Here is a 25,834-nt window from a genome sequence, read left to right on the forward strand (position 1 = left end):
GGGAATGGGGACGAAGTACCCCCATTGTCAGCATTGATGTAAGATCTCACCCAAAAGACTTTTATGTCCTATGGCATTGCACAATTTGATGTGGTAAAAGCCCTCACATACTTATATTGTTATATCTTGATGGAAATTATCATTATTTAATAAATTAAATTATGAAATGTAATGCTGTGAAGTGGTTTGTTTTATATATTTAAAACAACACTCCAGGTAACACTGTTTTATGCCTAGCGCAGGGCCTGAGGGGGCGGAGCATGACTTCTGTTCTCTGAAATTCTTGTGTCATGCCCCGCCCCCTCAGGCACTAGGCTTAACACAGTGTATCAGTTTTAATTGGAGTGTGCCTTTAACGGTTATATGTCATTATAAATGCAGATGTATGACTATATAGGTTCAACAGTATTGTTGGATAACCTCATATTCTCTCAACACGAGGCACATATATCATTTCCACAGACAGCACTCCGCAGTATGTATGGCCACTATTTCAAACTCCACAAGGATGTTCACCCAGCTCTCCTAGAGTCCTGAATAGAAAGGTGAGATGAGTGTTTACGTGGTATGCAGTATATTATAAACTTTATTGAATTGCTTATTTTCATAACTATTGACTGCATTCATACCACATACAGTACAGTAGGAAAACATAATCCTGCAGAAATCTTTCATGTGCCGCAAAAAAAAAACTCCAGACCTCCACTTCCCGGATGACTTCATTTCCTAGGAAAAGTAAAAGACACAAGACTTAAGGACCATAACTAAGAGGAACGGGCTACAGAAGACGAAATGTGTCAACGCTTCAAATAGGAGACATGGGTCTTGGGACTTTGGGTTCTTGTAAAGTTGCCCGGTCCTCATCAGCTACCCAAGAACTGAGGTATAACTTCCCCGCTATAGATTCACATCAGTCTATGTATTATAAAGTCAGAATTATGGGACCATTATAGAAGTCACCTTGACTGGTGTATTTGTATATACAGCAGAACATATACGGTCCATGCAAAGTTGGGATCTATGGTGGTAATATTGATATCAAGCGTAAATCTGTTACCTCTCCTGACATGTCTGTTTTAGTAAATAATTTTATTCCCCAAAAAAAAATCACAATTCTGGAGCATCTTTTCTTAGAACTCTTCGTTGTGCCATTCCTCTGTTATTCCTCCTAGTAATTTATTAATAAATTCACAACTGGGTGTTAACATTCCCCTTGTCAAACGGGGTGCGTCCCTACACAGTCTAAGACTGTGAGCACCAGTGGCGTAACTACCGCCGTAGCAGCAGTAGCGGCTGCTACGGGGCCCGCGGCATGAGGGGGCCCGTTTCGCCCGCCGGCATGGCCGGAGGCTCCGCTAGCAGCCGCTATGGCTGCTACAGCGGGACGCCACTGAACACTACAGCAGAGCAGGGAGGTATCTCCCCGCTCTGCCATTAACTGGTTCCCGACCGCTGGCTGTATTTTTACGGCCAGCGGTCAGGGTCCTTAAAACCCGGGCCATAGACTTTCTACGGCTCGGGTTTTAACTTGCTGCCCGCGCGATCGGGCAGCTGAATGTCGGGTCTCCGGCTGTGAGTGACTGCCGGGGACCCTGAGGAGAAGATAGAAGCAGCTTTCCCTGCTTCTGTCTTCTCTGATCACTTGTAGACAGCGCTGAATGCGCGCTGTGTACAGGAATAGAGACAGCAGCAGCGGCGCTGTCTCTATTCCTCCCGGTGATCATGTGACTGGTCACATGATCGCCGGGTGCCGTTACTGACAGACTGCTGCTGGGTCTTACTAGACCCAGCACAGCCCTATTAGTGACAATCGTCACTATGAGAGGGCTGATTTCCCCTGTAACTGGGGCTGCTGTGCTGCTCCAGCTACAGGGGAAAAACATGGTGTAAAAGAAAGAAAAAATATATATAAAGTTCCCCAAAGGTCTTTTTTGACCTTTGAGGAACAGACCATTGTAATAAAAAAATAATAAAGTAAAGTGCAAAAAAAAATGCAATAATAAATACACATAAAATACCCACCCCAAAAAAACGTTCCCCCCGCCAATCATTGTTGTAACGCTAGCGCTGACCCAATTACCCTAATATAGACATGTAATATATACAAATTTACGGTAGACAATGACGATCACAAATAAAAGGTCTATTTTAGGGTAAAACTAGGTTATTACCAAAAAAAAAATAGCTGAAATGTAAAAAAGCTTATTTTTTTACTATTATTTTCAAACTTTATGAATAAAAATTCTAAAATAGCAAAAAAGGTGTGTATAAAAACGATAAAAAACGAAACCTGCATTGTTTACAGAAAAAAACGTTGCAAAAATTACGTCATTAGCCCAACACGTGCTAAAAATGGCTAAACGGTGACTGGTCCTGAAGGCGCAAAATAGAGCAAAAGACATGTATCCCCCCCCTCTCCACAGGACATGTATCCCCTCTCCACAGGACATGTATCCCCTCTCCACAGGATAGGGGATACATGTGTGATCGCTGGCATTGATAGGGAGAGCGGGGGACTGAAAGTCTCCTGAAGTTCTCCATCACAAACCTCGAACTTCCGGGGTCTGTGTCGGCAGCTCCGTAGAAATGAATGGAGCGCCGGTCGTGCTTGTGCGCATGCGTGACCAGCGCTCCTTTCAATTTTATTGAGCTGCGCAGACGCCGGAAGTCAGAGGTTAGTCACGGAGAAGTTCAGGGGACTTTCAGTCAGCGATCACTCATGTATCCCCTATCCTGTGGAGATCCTGTGGAGAGGGGATACATGTATTTTGTAGGACACACTGTAGGTCGCATTTTTTTGGGAGGGGGGACGCTGTATGGCGTTCCCTACAGGGGGGGGAGCTGTATGGCGTTCCCTACGGGGGGGGGGGGCTGTATGGCGTTCTCTACGGGGGGCTGTATGGCGTTCTCTACGGGGGGATGTATGGCGCTATCTACAGAGGGGGGCTGTATGGCGTTATCTACAGGGGGGGCTGTAAAAAAGGCACTATCTACAAGGGGGGGGTTGTGTGACACCCAGGGGAGGGGGGGCCCCAGTCAAAAGTTTGCTATGGGGCCCAGTCTTTCCTAGTTACGCCCCTGGTGAGCACTGATTGGACAGTGTCAGACTGTTTAGGAACACACCCATAACTGGTAACACCCAGTTGTCAATTTACTTTTACATTTCAATGAGGAATAACAGAGGAACGGTACAATGCAAAGTTCTAAGAAAAAAATGCTCCAAAATCTTTATTTTATGGGGGAATACAGGTATTTACTAAACCAGACCTTTTAGGAGAGCTCTTGGAGTTACTTTACAGATCTATTTGGGAACTGCATAACATAACATTTCCCTAATTTTTTGTGACTATTGCAATAGTTTCCTGTATAAAGTTTAATAAAATTATTTCATGCATTTCCCTAATAGATTTTAAAGATGACTCCAAAGGTGAAAGCTTCACATTCGTACAAGAGTTAGTTGTCTGATACATGGTTTGTCAAGGTATGGTCATCCTATCATCCTGTTCCTTGATCAATTTTTGCTTTATGCCACAATCAAAACTATGGCATAAATATAAATGTATATATATACATATATATATATATTACTTTTGAAAATAGGGGTGGGGCTTAGAACCATTTGCCTCTTGCTGGGAGGCAGCTTGCTGAAATAGAAACCTTCTCCCACTGCTCAGTCTGAAATAGGAGGCCAGAAAACAAACAAACCAACCAATCATATTCCCCTATGACAAACCCCCACCCATTAGTTATATTCACAGCTCAAGTGATTGTTAGTGAATGGACCTCTGTCCACAAGTGGCTTGTAGAAAGTGGTGCTTTTTTTCCCCTCAATATCGATTTCTCCATCTCAGTGAGGCCACCGATTCAGATCTTCAATAATTATTATTAGCTTTGAATGTCACAGGAAATGTCGAGTGAACATGACCATATCTGAAGACTTCAGATCTCCATTTTCATGTATGTAGTACACCCACACTCATAGGATTGTCTTCATCCTTTACATACCTTGTTGAATGTTTACTGCTGGGACAGGATGAGAGGTACACGGGCACTGTCTCCTGACAACTCCATCGGGGATGTCCTCTGTCCAGTGCGGATGTTGAACATGGGCAGCGTAGAAAGAGGTCGAGGAACATCCCTGTTGGCAGCCATATGCCGAAGCTCTTCCGTGTTGGAGAAGATCGAGTATTGGTGAACCAACTGGATTCTGTGAAACACAACCAATGACATGTGATAAATGATATTGGGGTAAGAACCAAACAAAACATTATGGACACAGTGTGAATCTAAAGTCTAGTGAATGAATACTCCAAGAGGTTTGTAAAACAGATGATAAGTGGTACCATAAAAGGTGCTACCAATAATATGTAACCATCAAACTATGGTCAAAGGAAACATCTGGCAGTTACTTTTCCACTTTCCCTCATACCTCATGCCAAAAGATAATGGTGGGGACAAGCAGGCATCCAAGTAGAAGTGGTGGTGGGTCATGAAGGACAAGAGCGTGTATATGTAATGTAGTCATCTGTGGTGGCAGTGCCTGTTTATCGGTAGCAGGGGCGTAGGTAGGGGGTCTGGCAGGACTTGTGCCCCTGATGGCAACAAGCCCCTCTGCCTTAGCCAGGGTACTCAAATACAAGGCTAGGGCAGCAAACTAAATCTTTGACCCGGGGAAAGAAAAGCCCTCCTACACCCCTTTACTAACAGTAATAAGATCTGTCAGCAGCAGCTACCCTCCTGTTGACAGTTTCCAGTAAGTAGTCTGAGATTTATTTTCTACACTGCAAAATGGAACTAAAATATAAATAAAAACCGTAAAAAGGCCATGAAATACATTACAAATATACCGGATTTCACATTTGCTAACTCTCCACCAATGGTAAAGCAGGAGCTATCCAATTCTGCCGGTAGATCTCAACACTTCCGGGAAACTTCACTACTAGGGAAATGATATTGAAGTTCCCCTAGGTTCAGGTTATGACAATCTCTATGTACAATATGTTCGTGCTATGTGAATAAAGGATACTAAGGGAAGAGTCAGAAGTTCTGGTACTTACTCAGATGCCTCCGCGTCTCTCTTTTGTCTGAAAATAAAAGTACAATTTTAGGATCTTCATCGATTACACTAATAATCATCATGACACCCAACACTACATCCTTGGTCACAATGATACTTTTGTGATCCTCAACATTACTCCTTTGATCACGAACCTCAGCACTACTAATCCCCTGTCCTTCATCAGGATCCCAAATACAAGACTCCTTTCATCATCATGATCCCGATCACAACATCAATCATGGTGATCTCCAGCCCTTTATACATGACCATGCTTCCTAATACTACTCCCATCATCATGATTCCCAGCACTCAATGGTCTACATAGAAAGCGGAGGCCCTATACCAAAGATCATTTGGGACCCCATTATGGTGCCAGATTTTGCCACCCAGGACAGAAGGGCCTAGTGTTTCTTTCCACCAACCCTTGTTTGCCAACAATTCAGTTCCTCAGGAGAGGGGCTCAACACCCAATAGCAGAGGGAATGGGTCCAACCAAGGGTCCTGGATCCCTCCCTCCAAGAGTCCCATACGAGTCTTCAAATCTTTTCAATGAGGTTACCATCAACTTCAGTGATCACCTAGGTCTTCATCTCAAGACAGAATTGCTTTATGGCATGCCCTATTCTGAGAATAGGGGTGCCCAGGACATATAAATTGATCCGAACCGCCATACGTATCCTATAAAGGATATTAAAACCCCTTTAAAGCAGTGTCCGACTCCACTATGGAAAACTGATCCGTTGCACGTAATGGTTGCATTGTATTTTTAAGTACTTACACCCCTTCCCTGCGGCAGCACATGATATAGGACAGCAGGACGCACAACAACAGGGCGATGAAAATGGGGAGTAACATAGTCAGCAGGTAATCTGGGAGGAAGTTCGTTTCTCCTAGTTCATCAGAAGGAGGATTAAATTCTCCATCCCATTCCAGCGGCCCAGAACTACGAGGAGTAGGGGAGGATTTGGGCTCATCTACCTGTAACATAAACCAACACAAATTCAGAATTAATCCTAGAAAATGCTGATCGGTGCTGGATTATTAAATGTTCTGAATTATCAGACGGGGACAGAAACATAAAGAATATAAAATGTTCTAGTAAATTTGCTGCTGTCATTTCATAACTGGAGAAAAATGCCGGATTATCAGAATTTCTGGATTGATACTGGATTAAAGGAATTTTCTATGTTGTTCTGTATTTTTTTTTCATTAATAATAAGAATTTATTCCACTACATAGCAAATATCTACATAAAAGGCACATTTTCCATTAGATTAGTGCTGTATAACTTTTACAAAAAAAATACTTGATTTTTTAATCCAGTGGTGAATGTTTTTGTAGACTATTGTGTAAATTTATGCCACCTGGTGGTCATATCCAGTACTGCACCTAGTACTCACCAAGGTCACATTGCACCAGTCTATGCTGAAGTCATTTGCCAATAGTTTGGGACATATCACTGGTCTCTTCCCTTCTTTGCACTGCTGTCGGATCTGCGGCTTTTGGGTCTCATAAAGACACTCCGGGAAGGGGACAACGGAGCCCACCTTTACAAACACGCTGTACAGAAGCAAATACTTAGTGAGATATTTATGTAGAAGTGTTAAGAACATTGTCTCACACCACTGTGATTATGAATGGTGTCGGACTGGGGTCCCTTGGGCCCACCAGAGCAATCTATTCTAAGGTCCCACCCTCCATCTATACAGAACAGGCCAGGCCTTAAATTGGATGGTTCCCTGTGTGGTACCTTCTGTTGGCACATATGCCCTCCACTAAAGCTCCCATGTATTATGCATTTCTCCTAGACCTCTCTTGTGATGCTAAAAAAAAATATGGAAACCAGGGATGTATCTTTGCATTAATAGGCAGGAATGCCATTCAGGAGCCTGGAAAAGCTGGGTGACAACTCCTATTTTAATGCCAGTGATATCAGTAGTCACCCAGCTTTCCCAGAAACCGATGTAAATAAGAAACAACCAACAGTGGTTGACATTAGGGTTTATATTTCAGATGACATCTGTTTTAGGTGACAGAGGTAGCATTTTCTGAATGCCCTTTGAAGCTGGCATCCCTGGCACGCTCTGTCAAGTAGAAGGAGTGTGGACTGATGTGGATGGCAGGGACATTAATGACGGGTAATGCAGCATGGGATTACTTTCTAGGGACTGAGTAGGATCATTAATACTGCGCAGATGTTGCAGCTGTAAAGACTAAATCCGATGGAGGACGCGCTCGCTATACGGTAAATCATCACTAGCGTTTAAAGAAGAAGGTCAACCCGGAGCAGTGGTCTCCAACCCGAGGCTCTCTAGCTGTTGTAACACTACAACCCCCAGTACTCCCTGACCGCCCACACTACAACCCCCAGCAATTCTAATACAATGTATATCAGATAATGCCTTATTATTACTAATACTTTATAGGCAAGTGAAGCCAAATCTAAAAGACTGAACATTGTAATGTGAGATATCTATTGGCCAAATGATTGTTCTGTCCACAGCTATTACCCCCTACTCCCCCCTTAAGGCCTCATGCAGACGACTGTAGTGGTGCGCACGGCCCGTGATTTGGGACTCGGACGGCCATCCGCGGGCCGCCCGCAAATCACACATTCATTTTAATGAGCCAGGACCGCAAAATGCGGCCCATATAGGACATGTCCTATCTTTTTGCGGTCCAGGCTCCCAGCCAATGCACGGACCGTGGAAACCACGGTCGTGTGAATGGGCTCATAGAAATGACTAGGACCGCAATTCACCTGCAGATTTGTGGCCGCAAAAACACGTTGGTTTGCATGAGGCCTATTCAGCTTGACCATATGGAGTCATCTAATAGGTAAAGAGCTAAAGTGGCCTTACACATTATGACAGCTTTTCCTTCCCATGCACATGCATGATCGGCTTGGCTTAGCGTGTATGTATTCTGGAGAGGGGAGAAAGACACCTCTGGCCACGGCTTATATCCCGAGAACAAAAGGATCGGGCATGTTGAAATCCAACTTCCCGATTCTTTTCTCACCAGACGTGGAGGAGAGTCGAGAAGACCCCATACACATTAGATGGTCAGCCAATTCTGACAAAAACTGATGTGTATGGCCACCTTTCTCCCCAATAATTAGCTCGACGACGCATCCCATGGAAATTGATGACAAAAATAATACCCCATTAAAGACGACTTCCACACAAAATGGGAAAACATGGTGAATAGTCAAACTTGATGGACGTGTGTGTTTTTCATACTTTCAGACGTTTAGGAAGCTGAGATATGAAGAGCTGTTTATCAGGTCCTCACACTGAAGAACAGGAGATGAACGGTGATGATGTTTTACTACAGGAAAGGAGCTGAAATATTTTTTGAGGGCTTTTTTTTTACCCTGCAGAGCTACTTTATTGTTGTTAAGCGGAAAAAAAAAATCACACTTGACCAGTCTGACAAACAACTCCTCATATCTCAGCTTCCTCATGATGTCATTTAGGCCTTGTTCACACGGACGTGTCCGTTTTCCGCGCGCAAAAGGTCCGTACGCTGCGTGAAATTCACTGACAGTCTGAACGGCCCCATTCACTTACATAGGTCCGTGCGACGCGCGTAGCACGGACATATAACACGTTCGTGTCAATAAGGCCCAATATTGAGCTGTTACTTGCCACAGGTCGTCTTCTGAAGGACTTAAGACTGAAGAACAGAGAAGACGACTTTATAAATACCCCTCTTTTAGTCCGGGCAGCGGCACTCTACCCCCTTTGTCCAGCGCCGACGTGACGTTAATGATAGAAAGTTTCTGGGTGTTCCAAAGTTCCTGCAGAGAGACCTGAAAGTTGTGCTGAGCTTCTGGTGGGAGCATCTCTTCTATATCCACATTGTCAATCAGAAACTCTGCTTCATACGGTGGTAGCACCTCTTAAGGTTGACAATTGTGGGGATAAATAAAGCATTAATACTGGAGAAATCAAGAGCAGAATGAGGTGTAAGGGTTAATAATAGATGGGTGAAGTCATGTTGAGTGGTGGAGGTTAACAACATATTATCAGTAATTCCATTCAAATGCGAACACTTTCCTACAAGTTTAGATCCAATTTTTTTGTTCATAGGGGGCAGTATTACAAGATTTAAATATATTTTTGGTTTAGTTTGTCAAGCCAATAGATTTGTATGGATGTAATATATGGCAATCACTTGTCAAGTCATGTCATACTATGTACGTCAGGTCGTACGTCAGAAGTTTCGGGGCCCCATACAGTGACATTGGTCAGGGCCCCTGCTGGTTTACAGTTTGAGCCTTTAAAGAGAGGGAAGTGGGCAGAATGGTCAGCGGGAAGCTGTAATGCACTTATCTTAGTAATTCTGTGCCATTCCCGCGCGGCAGGAACCCACCTGTCCCCAGTCTTCCTGTCACCTGATTGTGGCATCCAATCGCCGCCGCAGTAAGTAAGGGTACGGGCGGTGTGGGGACGGCACAGGATTTACAGTAAACACAAATACAATTACCTTTATTTTTAAAGTTCTAGCCGCATTGAACCTAATTTAAATGGAATCTGTCACCGGGTTTATGCTGCTCCATCCTAGTGTAGGATGAAGTAGTGCCGGGGACCCCGATCTCATTGATTATGAGATTCAGCGCGAGACGAGCCAAGAGTCCTCCTAATGACGTGCAGGCGCTAATGCTGGAGTCCTCCATATTCCTCAGGGCTTATTCAGACGAACGTGTAATACGTCCGTGCGACGCAAGTGATTTTTCACGCGCCTCGCACGGACCTATGTTAGTCTATGGGGCCGTTCAGACCGTCAGTGATTTTTACGCAACGTGTGTCCGCTACGTAAAACTCACGACATGTCCTATATTTGTGTGTTTTTCACGAATCACGCACCCATTGACGTCAATGGGTGCGTGAAAATCACGCGCAGCACACGGAAGCACTTCCGTGGGACGCTCGTAATTCGCGCAACAGCAGTAAAAACTATGAATGAAAACAGAAAAGCACCACGTGTTTTTCTGTTTACAAACAGAGTGTCATAATGATGGCGGCTTCGTGAAAATCACGCAGTCGCGCATCATACGAGGGTGACAGACGGAGCTGTTATGGACCTTTTGTGCGCGCAAAACGCACACGTGAATCCGACCTTACATGCGGGAGAATCCCACCCACCGCCGCTGATTGACAGCTATCTTCTCTATGCACAGTAACAGGGGGAAAGCTGTCCGCAGGGGGAGCGCGCTGCGCTGCAACTTATAAACAGTCATTTTATGAAGACTACATCATATTGACAAGTGACAGACCCCCCGAAATCAGGTTGTCTGTCAATACTTTATGCTGCTCAAAGATAGGGCAGATTAAAACTGGTGACAGATTCCCAGATATAGATCTCCAGCGTATTCAATGGGGCGTCACTGTGAACAGGATTCAGGATACAAATTGTGGTTGCTCCACTGACCAGGCGACCTCCAAACCTGGACTTGTATAGAAATTGCTTGGCACACCCAGTTCTCCCGACCATAATGCAATCCTATTGGTTTTCCCCTTTAGCCCTGTTCTGCCAATTACTAAGATGGAGATTTTGGCCTCTATAATGACATGCGCATTTGCACTTACTCCAATTCCATTGGTCACCAGCAACATGTGACTAGCACACCAGAAACAATGATTGCGCAGGTGCAGAGGCGCTAGTAACAAACACACATAGAGGATCATGTGATTATTGCCGTTCTCCTGGGTGATTAGAGACGTTTGCTATTTGTATATTAACCCCTTCCCGTCGTAAACAACTTTCAGATTTTAATTTTCGTTTTTCTCTCCCCACCTTCCAAAAGCCATAACTTTTTTATTTTTCCGCCGATTTAGTCCTATGAGGGCTTGATTTTTGCGGGACGAGTTGTAGTTTTTTCGTAGCGCCATTTATGGTGCCATATAATGTACTAGGAAATGGGGAAAAAATTATTTGTGGGGTAGAAAATGAAAAAAATAGCAATTCCTCCATTGTTTTTTTCGCTTCGTTTTTACGGAATTCTCTGTGCAATTAAAACTACATGTTAACTTTATTCTGTGGGTCAATACGATTACGGTGATATCAAATATATATAGTTATTTCTATATTTTACTACTTTTACAAGTAAAAAACGAAGTGTAAAAAATGTAAATTATTTTGTGTCGCCAAATCCTGAGAGCCGTAACTTTTTTATTTTTCCGTCGATTAAGTGGTACGAGGGCTTATTCTTTGCAGGATAAGCTGTAGTTTTTAATGATACCATTTTGGGTTTCATGCGACGTTTTGATCACTTTTTATTCAATTTTTTTGTGGGAGATAAGGTGACCAAAAAATAGCGATTCTGGGTTTACATTTTTTTTTTTTACGGCGTTCACCGTGCGGGTTAAATAATTATATATTGTAATAGTTCAGACTTTTATGGATGCGGCGATACCAATTATGTTTATTTATTTATTTTTACATCACAAAAAAACTTGATTTTACTAATTTTTACTTTTTGTATTAGTCCCCCTAGGGTTCTTCAACCAGCGATCGTTGGATCGCTTGCACGATATACGTGTAGTCGTGATTCTGACAGGCTTCTATTAATCCCTGCCGGAGGCAGCGCTTAGGAGCACAAAGATGGCGGACCCCGGGGCCTTCATTAGGCATAGAAACGATTGCATTGCGGGGGGCGCGATGAGTTGCTAGAGGGGGTCGCCCATTCTTTCTAACAATTTAAATGCCGCAGTTGCTACTGACAGCGGCATTTAATGGGTTAAACGAGCGGGATCGCGATCGAGCGTGATCCCGCTAGTTACTCTGAAGTGTCGGCTGTAACATACAGCCGACACCCGCATCATATGGAGCGGGTTCTTTACGTGAACCCGTTCATACTTCCCCTACCCGGCTATGAATGGCTACGTATGGATACGTCAAATGTCGGGAAGGTGCTAAATAAGATACGTTCCATGTAATTTTTATGAACTTCACATGCCGGTCTTTGTAGTACTACAACTATGATATGTTATGATGAGGTTGCGCTTTGCGCTTTATATTTTGTTCACGATTGATCTCTCAAATTGTGTATAAATGATGCGAATATTTGTAAACATTTCCATGAGACGGGTGTGTATAAACCCCAATACCACTTGTGCACGTTGCTTGAAAATGACTATGGTCGGATCGAAACGTCGCCTTTTCACTACGGGTGAATACATTTTCATTTTTATATTATGCCCACTGGAGTGCCACTCTCTATTTTGTGCCATTATTACACACACTCACAACCCCCCCATGGATAGGATTAGATACAGTGGCTCAGCAGACAGTATCACACATGACTGGATTAGATACAGTGGCTCAGCGGACAGTATCACACATGATTGGATTAGATACAGTGGCTCAGCGGACAGTATCACACATGATTGGATTAGATACAGTGGCTCAGCGAACAGTATGACACATGATTGGATTAGATATAGGGCCCAGCAGACAGTATCACACATGATTGGATTAGATATAGGGCCCAGCTCGCTGACATTGCGGCTCCAGCGCTGGATCCAGGAAAGGTAAGTTCATAATTGCTTTGCTTTTTTATGTGTTTGTGTTTTTTACAGGTCCGGTCGTTGGACTACGTCGGATTCGAGGACTACTTCGATGACGGCTTTCTTTATTTTCAATAAAATGGATAACGAGGGTTGTGTGTTTTTTTTTTATTTCAATAAAATATTTTTTCTATGTCTCTGTATTTTTTAGACTTTACTACTACTGTTTAGTAATGGCTGCTGGCTGATTGACAGCATCCATTAATAAGGTGGGGCTTAGTGTTAGCAGGTGCAGAGGCTAGCAGTAACCCACATTATTACCCCGGTACCCACCGCCACCAGGGATACTGGGAAGAGCCGAGTGCGATCCAGCACCCGACCATCTGTAGTGATGGTCGGGCACTGGGGCGGCTGCAGGCTGGTAATGCCATGTAATGCCACATTTCTCCTGCGGGGTTGCTGCAGGAAAAATGCGTTGTCACTTTGAATGTCTGCTGTTGGACCCGCAACAATAAACTGGTCACCATCAGGTCCGAATTTAGAAAAGGAGTTGTTTAGATAGGACAAGCATCATTGTAAGGACCCTGCATCTGGCAGCTCTGCTCCCCAGTACGACTATGACAATATGAGCCACTTACCTGTTGCGGAAAGAATGTTGAAAATGATCTTTTCCCCCAGTATTTCAAACGTGTTCCGGTTGTATTTAGTGACCTGAAGAACAATCATTGACAAATATATCAGGGATTAGTACATTTGCAGCTGACTACCCCTATGACTCAACTGTGAAATCTCTGTACCTCTATGACATGCTTCCCAGGCATGGTAGGGGATCCATACAAATATGCACTGTGCCAGGGGGAGCGCTGGGTATAACGCAACCATCTTGGCAGGTCAGGGTAACCCACCAAATTGGCTCGAAAGGAAATGGGTTGAGGTCGAACTGTTAATACAAAAGACAGGAGCATGGTTCAAATAAGCGGACGTAGTAATCACGGGGGCCTCGTTTAAGAACAGTATATGCAGTATATGGACCCCGTGGCTCTAATAGTTCCTCATAGGTAGGGCACCTGCTTTTATATATATATATTATTATTATTTATATATATATATATATATATATATATTTATATATATATACACACAGTCAAGTCCCATTATTATGACCACCAGCTAATATCCTGAGTAACCGCCGTGTGCAGCACAGACAGCAGCTAGACGGGCTGGGAGTGATCAATAAGGTGCTGGTGGGACGTCTCAGGTATCTGGCGCCGCTGACTGCAGTGCATCTCACATTTCCAGGAGGGAGCGTGGGGGAGGATCCAAAGAGCGAACAAGACGATTGAGGTCCCACAGATGCTCAATTGGGTTCAAGTCTGGTGAATTATTGGTGAAGTACTTGGAAGTCTTGGTCATGCTCTTCCAACCACTGTCGGACATTTCTAGCCGTGTGACATGTCGCATTGTCTTGCTGGAATATTCCATCTGCCCCAGGGAAGACAGACCGCATGTATGGGTGGACGTGATCTACATATAGGTACAGAGCCTTTCACATGGGTGAGTGGCCCAGAGAATGCAGTGAATTCCCCAGCCCATAAACGCTGCCGCCACCAGCGTGTTCTTCCAGAAACGGTTGCAGGGTGTTTGTTCTCTGATCTTTCTCGCCTGTGATGCCAACGTCCATCCGTTCGATGAAGCAGAAAGCGTGACTCATCGGAGAAGGCAACCCAATAGGTGATCCAATGCCGATACTGCTGTGCAAATTGAAACCTTTTTTCCCCCCGATGCACCTTTGTTACATAGGAGCAGTGACCATCCGTCTGCTTCGGAGCCCCATACGCAGTAGAGTTCACTGAACTGTTTTAGAGACACGTCTGGTAGCCCCTGGGTTGATTTTCACGGTGAGCTGCTCCACTGTAGTGTGTCGTTCGGCCCTCGCGCACCTTCGTAGCCGACATTCACCTCTCATATCAATGGCACGTGGTGCTCCGCAGTTTCTGTGTCGGTTATTCCTAATGGTGCCATTTGTCCGGTCACGATACACTGTCATCCCAGCAGCACGCGAACAGTTCACAAACTGCGCTGTGTGAGAAATACCGCCACCCTCGGCTCGAAAGCCAATGAACATTCCTTTTTGCAACTATGATAAATTGCCCCTTTTACCCATGCCAACAACGAGTGATATGTGTTCAGACAGCCTATCGCACACCTTATATACCCACCAAGCCCACGACACATCACTTCCTTCATAGACTATGCGCTGCCGACGTCAAAAGTAGGAGGTGGTGATAATAATGTGACTGGACTGTGTATAACAATCCTTATCTACTCACATATACATCTCAATTCCTTCTAAATAATTTCAAGAAAGGAAAGGAATAATAGAAGTTTACACAAAGTGAGTGGTTAATAAAAACTGCTTTATTGAAATGAGATAATAGAGTGTCATTTATACCGTGTTCTTAGATCTCCAGTCCCTCTCTGCTGTATTCTGCATGAAAAACTCTGGTGAGATAGTAGAAGAAGGTTTCAGAGTAGAGCTCCCCCTATCTGCAGTGAGGGCATATTGATCGTCTGTTACCATAGTGACAGAGGTAGTCATACTATCGCTACTATGTAGCAAGAGCTTTCCACTTGCACTTTTCTATTTGAACAGCAGATGGCACTTGTCTGATCTTGATGTTTGTGTATATACAACACTGGGGATGCTATAAGACGTTATGGGATTTTTGACGGTAAAATTTCGCTCTTGAAATATTTGTGGTTAAACCCTCAGCCCGAAATTCAATATTTTCATCTCCCAAATGAATTATTATTAATTTAATTGTTTATCACATGATCACTTACTCAACCAATTATTGTTACTCTCCATGATTGTGACGTACATTCACCTCTGCTCTCCGTTTTACAGATTATACTTGGATATAATCTCCAAAAATTGTACAGACATCATATTACTTATTTTGCACTGATACTTTGCCAGTAAACTGCTCCTGAGCTGCATTTACAATTCTGCAGCCTTCAGAGCTGAAATCACAAAGCAATCTTAGCTAGCTCAATATCTGCAGCGTTTACTCTGGTGATTTGCATTCTGCAAAGTGTAACACATATTCAAGCCATTATTTGGCAGTAGAGGCCACTGTCAGAGTGTGACATGGCTGGATCCTCTGCCTTCTATGGAGATCTGGATGTTGAACCCCCTATGGTAGTGCAGCACAGTGAGAATTGAGGATTGATTTAGGGTTGTTAGCTGAATGCTGGTACCATTTACAACAGCCTATGTTATCTAAATGGGCTGCTCAATGGGATGGCTTCAATCTTCTTACAGATGTCACAGCAGCCCCTATAAATCCAAAAACAGAATACAGGCTGCTTTAAATGGTGCCAGTATTCTATAGTGCCCCCACTGGGGAAATAAGGTATTACACAGTGTCCATTGGAATCAATGGGCAGTCCAGGAAATGCATGGATATGCTGGGTCCTCCAGGGTGAGAGACGCTCTTTGTAGCCACTCTTTGTTCTAGCTAATAGATGAGGATCCTCAGAATTCCCTAATAAGAGATTTGATCATGGGTTTTCTAAATCAGACTACTCCTTTAATAATATAGACATCAGTCTGTCACTCACCAGATTTATTTAGGAAGCGATATTGGTAATCCTCCGTGTCCAACCTGTGCACAAATAGCGTGCCCACTGATGGGTAGACATTCTGATCACAGAGACAACCCAAGAGACACAGCCAAAGAGAGACTGAGGGGTGAAGGAGAAGTCAAATCTTCAGTCATCAGAGTAATACAATAAACGTTACACACAGAAATGTCCCCCTATATACAGAGTACCAGGCGCAACCATCTGAGCTCATGTACAGATTGAGCCGAGGGTCTGTGCTAAAGTTACTCTGTGTTTCTAATATCAAGAAAAAATGAAATCTCTGATGGAGTTTTAAATCTGCCATGGATGAGATCAGTCTCCGTGAGTACAAGTGTTGCCATAAGCCAAACTATGCCCACTACCAAAACACACCGAATCCCTGGTAAAGGATGGTGGTGGCCTCTACATGCCTTGGTGATGCTTCTCTGCAGCAGAACCTCGAAGAGCTGTAAATTTAAAAGGTACAATCTATCTATCTATCTATCTATCTATCTATCTATCTATCTATCTATCTATCTATCTATCTATCTATCATATCTCTTTTCTATCTATCTCATATCTATCTCTCTATCTATCTATCTCTCTATCTAGCAAATCCAAAAGTCCAGCAGCACTATCAATCTGTGGGTGCAAGCCCTAGGGAACCGACCAATGTCCCGTCTATATGGAACAAAAAAAATCAGGCAGCACTCCGTAGAATTTCAGTGAACCAAAGTGGGGTACTTTATTACCCTAGCGCCACTGGGGTAATAAAGTAGCCCACTTTGGTTCGCTGAAATTCTACGTAGTGCTGCCTGATTTTTTTGTTCTATCTATCTATCTATCTATCTATCTATCTATCTATCTATCTGTCTGTCTGTTGTATAGATAGATAGATAGATAGATAGATAGATAGATAGATAGATAGATAGATAGATAGATAGATAGATAGATAGCAGGGCTGGCCTTAGGGGTGCGCGACCTGTAGAAGGGGATTCCGCTTCTAGAGTTGCCCTTGATGTCACTGTCCATATATGGACAGAGACATCAAGTGCTCCGGTTAGGAGCGGAATCCACATCCACACGGGTATTCCACTCCTTCAGGAAGCTACAGTGGTGCTATATACAGGAAGGAGGGGTGCTATCTACAAGGAGGCTGTGTGGCACTACCTACAGGGGGGCTGTGTGGCACTACCTACAAGGGGGCTGTGTGGCACTACCTACAAGGAGGCTGTGTGGCACTACCTACAAGGGGCTGTGTGGCACTACCTACAAGGGGGCTGTGTGGCACTACCTACAAGGGGGCTGTGTGGCACTACCTACAAGGGGCTGTGTGGCACTACATACCAGGCGGCTGTGTGGCACTACCTACAAGGAGCTGTGTGGCACTACCTACAAGGGGGCTGTGTGGCACTATCTACAGGGGCTGTGTGGACCTACCTACATGGGGGATGTGTGGCACTATCTACAGGGGGAATCTGTGAGTGGCGGGCTGATGGTCATCTTAGTGAGAGTGGCGGGCTTATGGTCATTTTACTGGGAGTGGGGGGGCTGATGGTCATTTTACTGTGAGTGGGGGGCTGATGGTCATTTTACTGTGAGTGGGGGGCTGATGGTCCTTTTACTGTGAGTGAGGGTGGGGGGGCTGAAAGTCTTCAAGTGGTTTCCACCTCTGACCTCCAATTGAAATGAATATGAGGCAGTTGGCGTCTTTTGCATTCGCTTCAACGTCTTAAAAAAAAATGCAAAAAAAGGTCAAACAACGCAGTCAATTAAAAATCTGCTTCAAAATTCCTTCAGGAATTTTGAGGCAGATTTTATTTTTGCCTTACAAAAAACGCTGTGTGAACATACCCTAAGAGTGTAGTGCTTGTTTTTAGCCATTTTCTGCCTTTCTCTAAACAATTTTTGGTAGGGGTGCGTGGAGGATTTTTTTTTTTCCTGAGGTGCCTCAAGTCTGAAAAGGTTAGGAAATTCTGTACTAGGCTACAGGATCACGCCGGCCTACGCAAGGATCCCGTCGTGGAGCAGCTCAGTTCGTTGTGGGAATGAATGGGGTCTAGGTGAGTACAATTTCTTGTTTGTTTGGGGGCAAGGGAGAGGTGGGGGGCTGTATGGCACAATCTACAAGGAGGAGGTTGGGGATTATGGCACAATCTACAGGGAGGCTGTATGGCACAATCTATAGGGGGGCACTATCTACAAGGGGGGGGGGGTGTGGCAGCCAGGGGAGGGGGACATTACACTGTGTGGAGGCCACTAAGCGAACATTATACTGTGTGTGGCACTTAGGGGTCATAATACTGTGTGGGCACATTTAGGGTATGTGCACACAACCTATTTTCAGACGTAATGGAGGCGTTTTACACCTCGAATTACGCCTGAAAAGACGGCTCCAATACGTCAGGAAACATCTGCCCATTGCTTGCAATGGGTCTTACGATGTTCTGTGCAGACGAGCTGTCATTTTACGCGTCTCTGTCAAAAGACGGCGTGTAAAATTACGCCTGCGTCAAAGAAGTGCAGGACGCTTCTTGGAACGTAATTGGAGCCATTTTTCATTGACTCCATTGAAAAGCAGCTCCAATTACGACACTTGTAAAAACGTCTGAAATTCAGGAGCTGTTTTTGCCTGAAAACAGCTCCGTAATTTCAGACGTATTTTGCGTTGCCGTGTGAACATACCCTTAGTGGACAAAATACAGTGTCCTTGAAGGGGTTATAATATATTATATTATTAAATATTATTATACTGTATGGGGGGCACTAAAGGGGCATCATACTGTGTGGAGGCACTATATAGGGCATTTTTTTTATGATGCGGGTGGGGCGCCGAAAGATAAATTCACACGGGGCACCATCTATTCTAAGGCAGGCCCTGATAGAATGTACTCCCTAATGTAAATTTTATGAACATTACAAGTCACTAAGGTGTTCAATGACCTGCATACAGTATATACATTGATATATTGCGCCTTGCACCGTCTGGTTAATATAAGCACAAGCGTGGTTTGTCACTCAATGAACTGAACGGATTTATAATGAAACTAGTCCATAAATAAGTTCTTTAGGACACTTATAAATACACACTCGTTCGCCCACACATGCGTTACTGTATTTATATCCCAGAGATATATATATATATATATATATATATATATATAGAGAGAGAGAGAGAGTGGAGCTGTCAAGTCTGAGACAGGGGGTTCTACCGTCAAGAAAATAAAGGAGATAAATAATAGAAGAAAGGCAGGGGACAACTTGTGGACAGGGGATGATGGGGAGAGTAGGCTTTACAGGGTCCAAAAAAATTTGGAAGTAATTAAATGAAGGTGAAGAAAAAGTTTGAGGAAATGTAAAGATAAGCAGAAAACCGACATAAACAGATAGAAGAAGGTGACGCACCACACACATAACACACACTCAGAAAAGCTGGGACATGCCTGTCAGACGAGCCACAGTCCGAGATGCCATATCTGCTCTGATGGCGGAGGGGACGGGCAGTAGAAGAGTGACAATGCCAGCTGGGAGGGGAGGAGAGACTGGACAGTGGTGACACATGGAGAGTGGCATGCCTGGGCCTGACCGCAATATCCAGAAAACCCATTAAAACAATATGTTCCTCTGAATTAAATGATGAGACATCTAAAAAGTTAAATAAAATCAACAAAAGCCAAAGTAAACCAAAAGAAACATGACTGTATTCTTCAGAGTGCCATTAAAGGAGTTGGTTGCTTTGGAAAAATCCTCTTTTGTTAGAAGATCCTCTCAAAAACAAGCAGATCACAGGCTGTCTCACTGCTGGAATTCCCAATGATCATCTGTAATCTGCAGGGGAACCTGGCATCAAGTGTTTAATCTCCCTGCAGCGCTACCGCAGGTCATATGAAGCATTACATGATGCCCATTAAAATCCATTGCTTGTCCACGTAATGTTAGATCCTCCAGAGAGGGAGGTGCTCTTTGTAGCCATAGCTGGCAAATCGGTTGAGCACCCCCGATTGAGGCAACCCCTATATTTACACAATCGGGTCCTCTACCGATTTGCCAGCTATGGCTACAAGGAGTAGCTCTCTCTTTCTCAGTAGCATCTAACATTACGTGGACAGGCCATGGATTTTAAAGGGCATCATGTATTTCTTCATATGACCTGCGGTAGCGCTGCAGGGAGATGAAACACTTGATGCCAGGTTCCCCTGCAGATTACAGATGATCATTGGGAACCCCTATATGAACACTTATATTAATGATTATATTCATTGATATGTCGGGAGCATGTAATGTTGGTACGACGTACCAGGGTGTTTGACCTTCATGTTACGATAGGGTGGGTATTCGCTAAACTGGGTTAGGGTCTAAGGCAACCTCCTCTTCTTCACCTTTACATGACAGAATGGACTTGAATTGTGAAGCAAGATACCAAGTTGTCTGGGGAAATATTACTGAGTCGTAGTAGTTCAGACAATAGTGTGAGGTTGGGACAGGTGACATTCGTTCAGGTTGTACACAGGCTAAAGGAGTCCAAGCAGAATCCAGAGTCATCCAGAAATAAGCTAAGTTGTCAACAAGTTGTCAGAATGAAGAATACACCTTCACCACATCAGACCTGGGCTAGAATATGTGAGAAATTACTAAATGATGTGGCCGGTGATTTTTTTTTCACTATTCTCCACTTTAAGATCCAGCAGGGGGCACTCACACCTATCACAGAGGAGAGCTAGCAAGCAGAGAGGAGGTAAAAATGGAGACACTGGCCAACAGGAGAAAGGAAGTAGTAAATGTTAAAATATTAAATCATATTTCTAGTTGTTGCCTCTGAAAGTCACTTTCTTAAAGGAGTTGTCCAGGATGAATGAAGAGGAGGATGAGCTGTAGTACCAGACACGATTTTCTAATCCTGGACAAACCCTATGTCCCCGATGAGATACTATTTGCAGGATGTCCTACTGCTGAGAATCCCACCGATCATCTGAAATCTTTGAGGGAATTTGGTGCCACTACAGGTTAGATGAAGCATTGCACTATGCCCGTTGAAATCAACAAGCTGCTATGTAATGTACAGACATGCCAGAACAATAGACCCTTTTTGTAGCCTTGATTATCTGTTGGAGTCTTAGTCTAAAAAAAAAAGAACAATTTTAATGAAACTCAGGCAACTGCTCTGTCCATTCTCTCCCCATGCTTTACACTGCAGCTCAGCTTCTACAGCTTGCCTACTGTGCATGAGGCCAAGCTGGAAGCATCTATTGCAGTGAACAACGGGACTATGTGTCATAGACGCTGGACTGTCACATGCCTTACAGGAAAGTTGACCCCATCTTGAAACAAATGGAGCTTTGTAGGCTGACTCACATTCCCTATTGAAAGTATGTATGGGATTCAACCGGAAATACAGCGCCTAATAAGCCATGCATATGGGTATATACAACAGGCCATTCAGACCTCGCACAGTTGATATCAGAGCACCCAACATATGGAAGGAGAACATATCCACAACTACTACATGACCCGCAGCGTATTGATAACTGTACACTGTATGGGTCCATGTGGTTGGGGACAGTAGTAGGGACAATAGAAGATTATTCCACTACAAGTGGAAACTCAAATGTGGTCAGAAGATAGACACTACCTGAGTAGGACCGAACGATAATCCATGTCCAATACATTTTGTAAGGATTTTGATTGATTTGATTAGACATGGGTGTACGTAACCTGTGGCTGCTATAGGTTCTATGGTGGAGGGCTCCATATCAATGTAGCCCCTTCCCCATTCATCATTGGTGGTGTGCACAATATTCCTCCCTCCATAACATTAAAGAACAACATTGAAAACCAGAGGTACATGGACCAGATCCAGGATGTGGCCCCATTTTGATTTCTGCCATGAGGGCACCCTTCTTCTATGTACGCCATTGACTACAGATGTAGAGGTTTACAATCACCATATAATGTGTTGAGTGGCCATCTAGGGTCAGCTTTAGTTTATGGCCCATTGATCATATGGTCACTGGTCCTTAGGGTCATGCATCATGTTGTCCTATGGACTTTTCGAGAGCCCTGGACTATATGAAGAGAGCAAGTCGATGAAGAGCTGGTTATGTACAAGTGAACCAGGCGTGTAAACCAGACGGTGTTCACACTGGCATAATTGCCAGTCCATTTTGGTTTACAGTATTTTTGATGACAAGAATTGCCCTGTCTGTAGAACTATTCTGGCCATCAAAAAAAAATGGAAACCTGATGGGCCCCATTATAAGTCAATAGGGTACGCCAGTATTTGGCAGTATCTGCTCGAAAATAGATCGGGCATAGCTTTCAGGGCTCCATCAAAAACAGAAGCCATGACACTAGTGTGAACAGACCTTGAGTCTTTGAAACACTTGTATAGCCCGAACTCCTTCACCATTCTTGTCTTACATTGTTGTTACAATGTTACATTGATATAAAAGACGTCTGTCCATTGCCTGCAGTGCCACTGACAACATCCCCGCAGCAGCATAGTTTGCATAATAGTGACACTCTTGGCACATGGGCTGTGACTGGTATTGAAATTTAAATGAGGCTAAGCTGCAATAACAGACACAACCTATTGACAAGAGTGGCGCTGTTCCGGATAAAAAAAACAAGCAGACCAGTTTTTCTAATCCTGGACAAAACCCTTTAACTAGTTATATCTGCAAATTAACTTTAGAGAAAGTATTGTAATGCACATTTCCTTCAAGATCCTGACATATACATTGTAAAGATGTGTCCCATAGAACAGACAAAGAGCTTTTCCAGAAAAATTAGAAACAATTTTCCCAACACAGCAGTCAGAGACGATATTATATGTAGGGAAGGTGGAGGAGTAGCGGAGATAGCGGTGACACATGCCACAATAACAGCAGTGGTTGTAGGGCCGCAGCTGCTGGCTTCATGGCAAGTTGTTACCCTGCATAAACAAAGCTATGGTGATCAAACCTATGGCACAAAATACGGCACGAAAGGCATTGACCACCCCACCCTCGCTCTGGTAGGCCCAGTGCAAAGGTTTTATGAGTGGGCTGCCTTTTTTGGCCCCCACAGTAATAGTGCCGCTTGTTGTGCCCCCCTACACAGTAATAATGCCTACTGTGTGCCCCACACAGCATTCTTTAACCACTTTCTGGCATGTTCTCTCTCAGGGAGGTATCTGCAGAGAATTCTATTGCTCACTTAGGGGGTCCCTAATAACCAGGACTCTCATTCCCCTTTCTCTACTGCTATAATATATATTACATAAAATAGGGTAACGCTGGCCAAATAATAATAAGATAGCTTTCTCCCACTGCTCCCCAATTCCTTCAGGCCGGTACGCTCGTGCCATCTCCCAAACAATAGACACCCCCTCCTCCTCTGCGTTCACTCCTCCTTACCACTGATCACCATCATCTCACCCCCTGTGGTGGAAGAGGCACAGAGTCACTTGACAGACACAATGCCCACAGGCAAAGTGACATTAACCTGTATGTGACCTGACAGCCAGTGAGAATGGACGTGGGGAGGGGGACAGGCGATTAAATGTGCAGAACAGACAGAATATAAGAGGGGATCTTATTAGAGTGTAAACTACGAGGCAGCTTGTGAATAATGACTATTATGTCATTATTATAGTTTTATGAACATCTTTACAGGTATTATTTACGAGGCCCCTGTATATTACGCAGACATTATTTTTATAGCACCAACATATTCCGCAGCGCTGTAACCCTTACACTCATATCAGTTCCTGACCCCAATGAAGATCACAATCTATTCTCCCAAAAACTGGGGCTAAATTCATAGGAAAACCCTTGACCAGTTTATTTTTGGAGCGTGGGAACGGACATGTCACCCTGGTTGGATTCGAACCTCAGTGCTGCAAAGCAACAGTCCTATTCATGTCAATAGGAGTCCAGTTAAAGGGTTTTTCCCATCTTAGACATTTATGGTTATCCACATAAATGTCTGATAGATTTGGGTTCCAACTCTGGGACCCGCACCTATATTGAGAATGGGTTTCGCGTGATGCGGCGGCCAAAGAAGCCAGAGAGGGACCGGTGGAGAGGGTCGCACGTGTGTGCCGCTCTCTCCATTTTGTTCAATGGGAATTACGGAAACAGCCGATCAGCCATTGCCTGTCTGTTTCCGGGACTGCCATTGAACAGAATGGAGAGAGAATGGAGAGAGCGGCACGCAGGTGTGACCCTCACTCCACTAGTCCCCGTCTGGCTTCTGCCGCACCACACAAAGTGGGGTTGGGAGAGCTGGGACCCACATCTATGGCATATATATTTATGGCATATCCTATGGCATTCTAAGATTGGAAAACGCCTTTAACCAAGCAAAAACTACCCACATGTATCCTACAATTATCGATTCAGTCATAAGGACCAATCCCTTATAGGCCATCAATATATGATCTATGGGAGTCTGACCGCCAGGACCTCCATGATTAGCAGAATGAAGGGGCTCTGCAATACTAGACACAGCCACATAACGAGAATGGCGCTGGGCTAGGTACTGCAGAAGTGGGGCCCAGCTTGGACCCTTCTTTCTACTGATTGGAGGGGTTTCAGAGGTTGATCACACATTGATGGCCATAGGGCTCCTTATCTAGCAACATCTGCCTGGAGTTTATATGTTCTCCCTATACACAGGGTATGAGTGGGTTCCCTGTTTACCCCATTAGGCTTGACAAGCATAGAAGAGGTTTACCTAGATTGCCATGCCCGCTCTCCCATGTCCTGGTGGCAGTTGTTTCTGGCGCAAGCCCTGGTCCTATATGTGAGAAGTTAGATTGTGAATCCATCCATCACCGGTTATACTCAGTATACGGAGCTGAAGGATGTGTTACTGATCTATAAATAACAGGCCACAAAATGGCCGCCTAAACGCTAGATTTTCAGCCTATAAAAGGAAGCATCACTTTTTCTCTAATTAACAAAAACACAATCTAAAATTAACAATATTTTTTTTTTTCCTTTAAGAAGGCCAAATTGTCATCCACCTACACAACAGAGCGCACCACATGCACCCGGAGAAATAGCCATGCGCGCTCCATTCTCCAACATGTCACAGCCCTCATTATCCTGCTGTCAGCTCTGCTTACAAACCTGTTACCATGCAACCCAGCACCGTCTCTTCCACCCCCACTCTCCTAAACCTCCCTTCTGCCACCACAAGCCCCCCACCCTCCTCTCATCCAATCCAGCTGTTCTCTGCATGCATTGCATTGTGGGAAATGTAGTTCTCTGCTACCACTGGCAAAACCAGACACAAAAACACCAATGCTACAGTCATAATAACGGATCATCAGCAGCAGCCGATGTGCTCGGATATGAGCATGGAAACAGGACAGATGCAGCAGGGCAATGGTTAAATGAACAGGGCCTCGGTATTGCTGCTGGCTCTCACAACTGCGGATCAATGTTCCTCACACTGCGGGATGGGATCAATAAGTACAATTCTGTCTGCATGTGAGGAAAAACACATTTCTTCCCTATCCAAATCGACTTACATGGAACCCAAAGTTGTACATGCGGGCACCAGGGCAGCTCTGTGGGTAACACTCCTGCCTGGAAGCGCTGTGGCTGGGGGATCAAATTCAACCAGAACAGCTGCATGGAGTTTGGAA

At 44.2% G+C, this 25,834-nt stretch overlaps 1 protein-coding gene across 3 annotated transcripts; it reads right to left on the reverse strand.

Annotated features, from left to right (window-relative positions):
* Positions 1-525: 525 nt before the first annotated feature.
* On the reverse strand, positions 526-25,352 carry SGCA (sarcoglycan alpha). 3 transcript variants are annotated; one of them, XM_075846383.1, is made up of 10 exons: positions 24,916-25,013; positions 16,198-16,320; positions 13,371-13,513; positions 13,212-13,284; positions 8,770-8,962; positions 6,460-6,619; positions 5,838-6,037; positions 5,058-5,084; positions 4,006-4,207; positions 526-726 (listed from the first exon to the last, which is right to left on the reverse strand). In XM_075846383.1, the coding sequence occupies exons 1-9, from the start codon at positions 25,007-25,009 to the stop codon at positions 4,018-4,020; spliced, it is 1,203 nt and encodes a 400-aa protein (XP_075702498.1). In that variant the 5' UTR covers positions 25,010-25,013; the 3' UTR covers positions 526-726; positions 4,006-4,017. The 3 variants fall into 3 exon arrangements, with proteins under 3 accessions (XP_075702498.1, XP_075702499.1, XP_075702500.1); XM_075846384.1 differs by lacking the exon at positions 16,198-16,320 and having other exon boundaries at positions 528-726; XM_075846385.1 differs by lacking the exons at positions 16,198-16,320; positions 24,916-25,013 and adding an exon at positions 25,314-25,352 and having other exon boundaries at positions 531-726.
* Between the last annotated feature and the right edge of the window lie 482 nt (positions 25,353-25,834).

This window comes from Rhinoderma darwinii, chromosome 13 (genome assembly GCF_050947455.1).
Source record: "Rhinoderma darwinii isolate aRhiDar2 chromosome 13, aRhiDar2.hap1, whole genome shotgun sequence".
NCBI classification, from domain to species: Eukaryota; Metazoa; Chordata; class Amphibia; order Anura; family Rhinodermatidae; genus Rhinoderma; species Rhinoderma darwinii.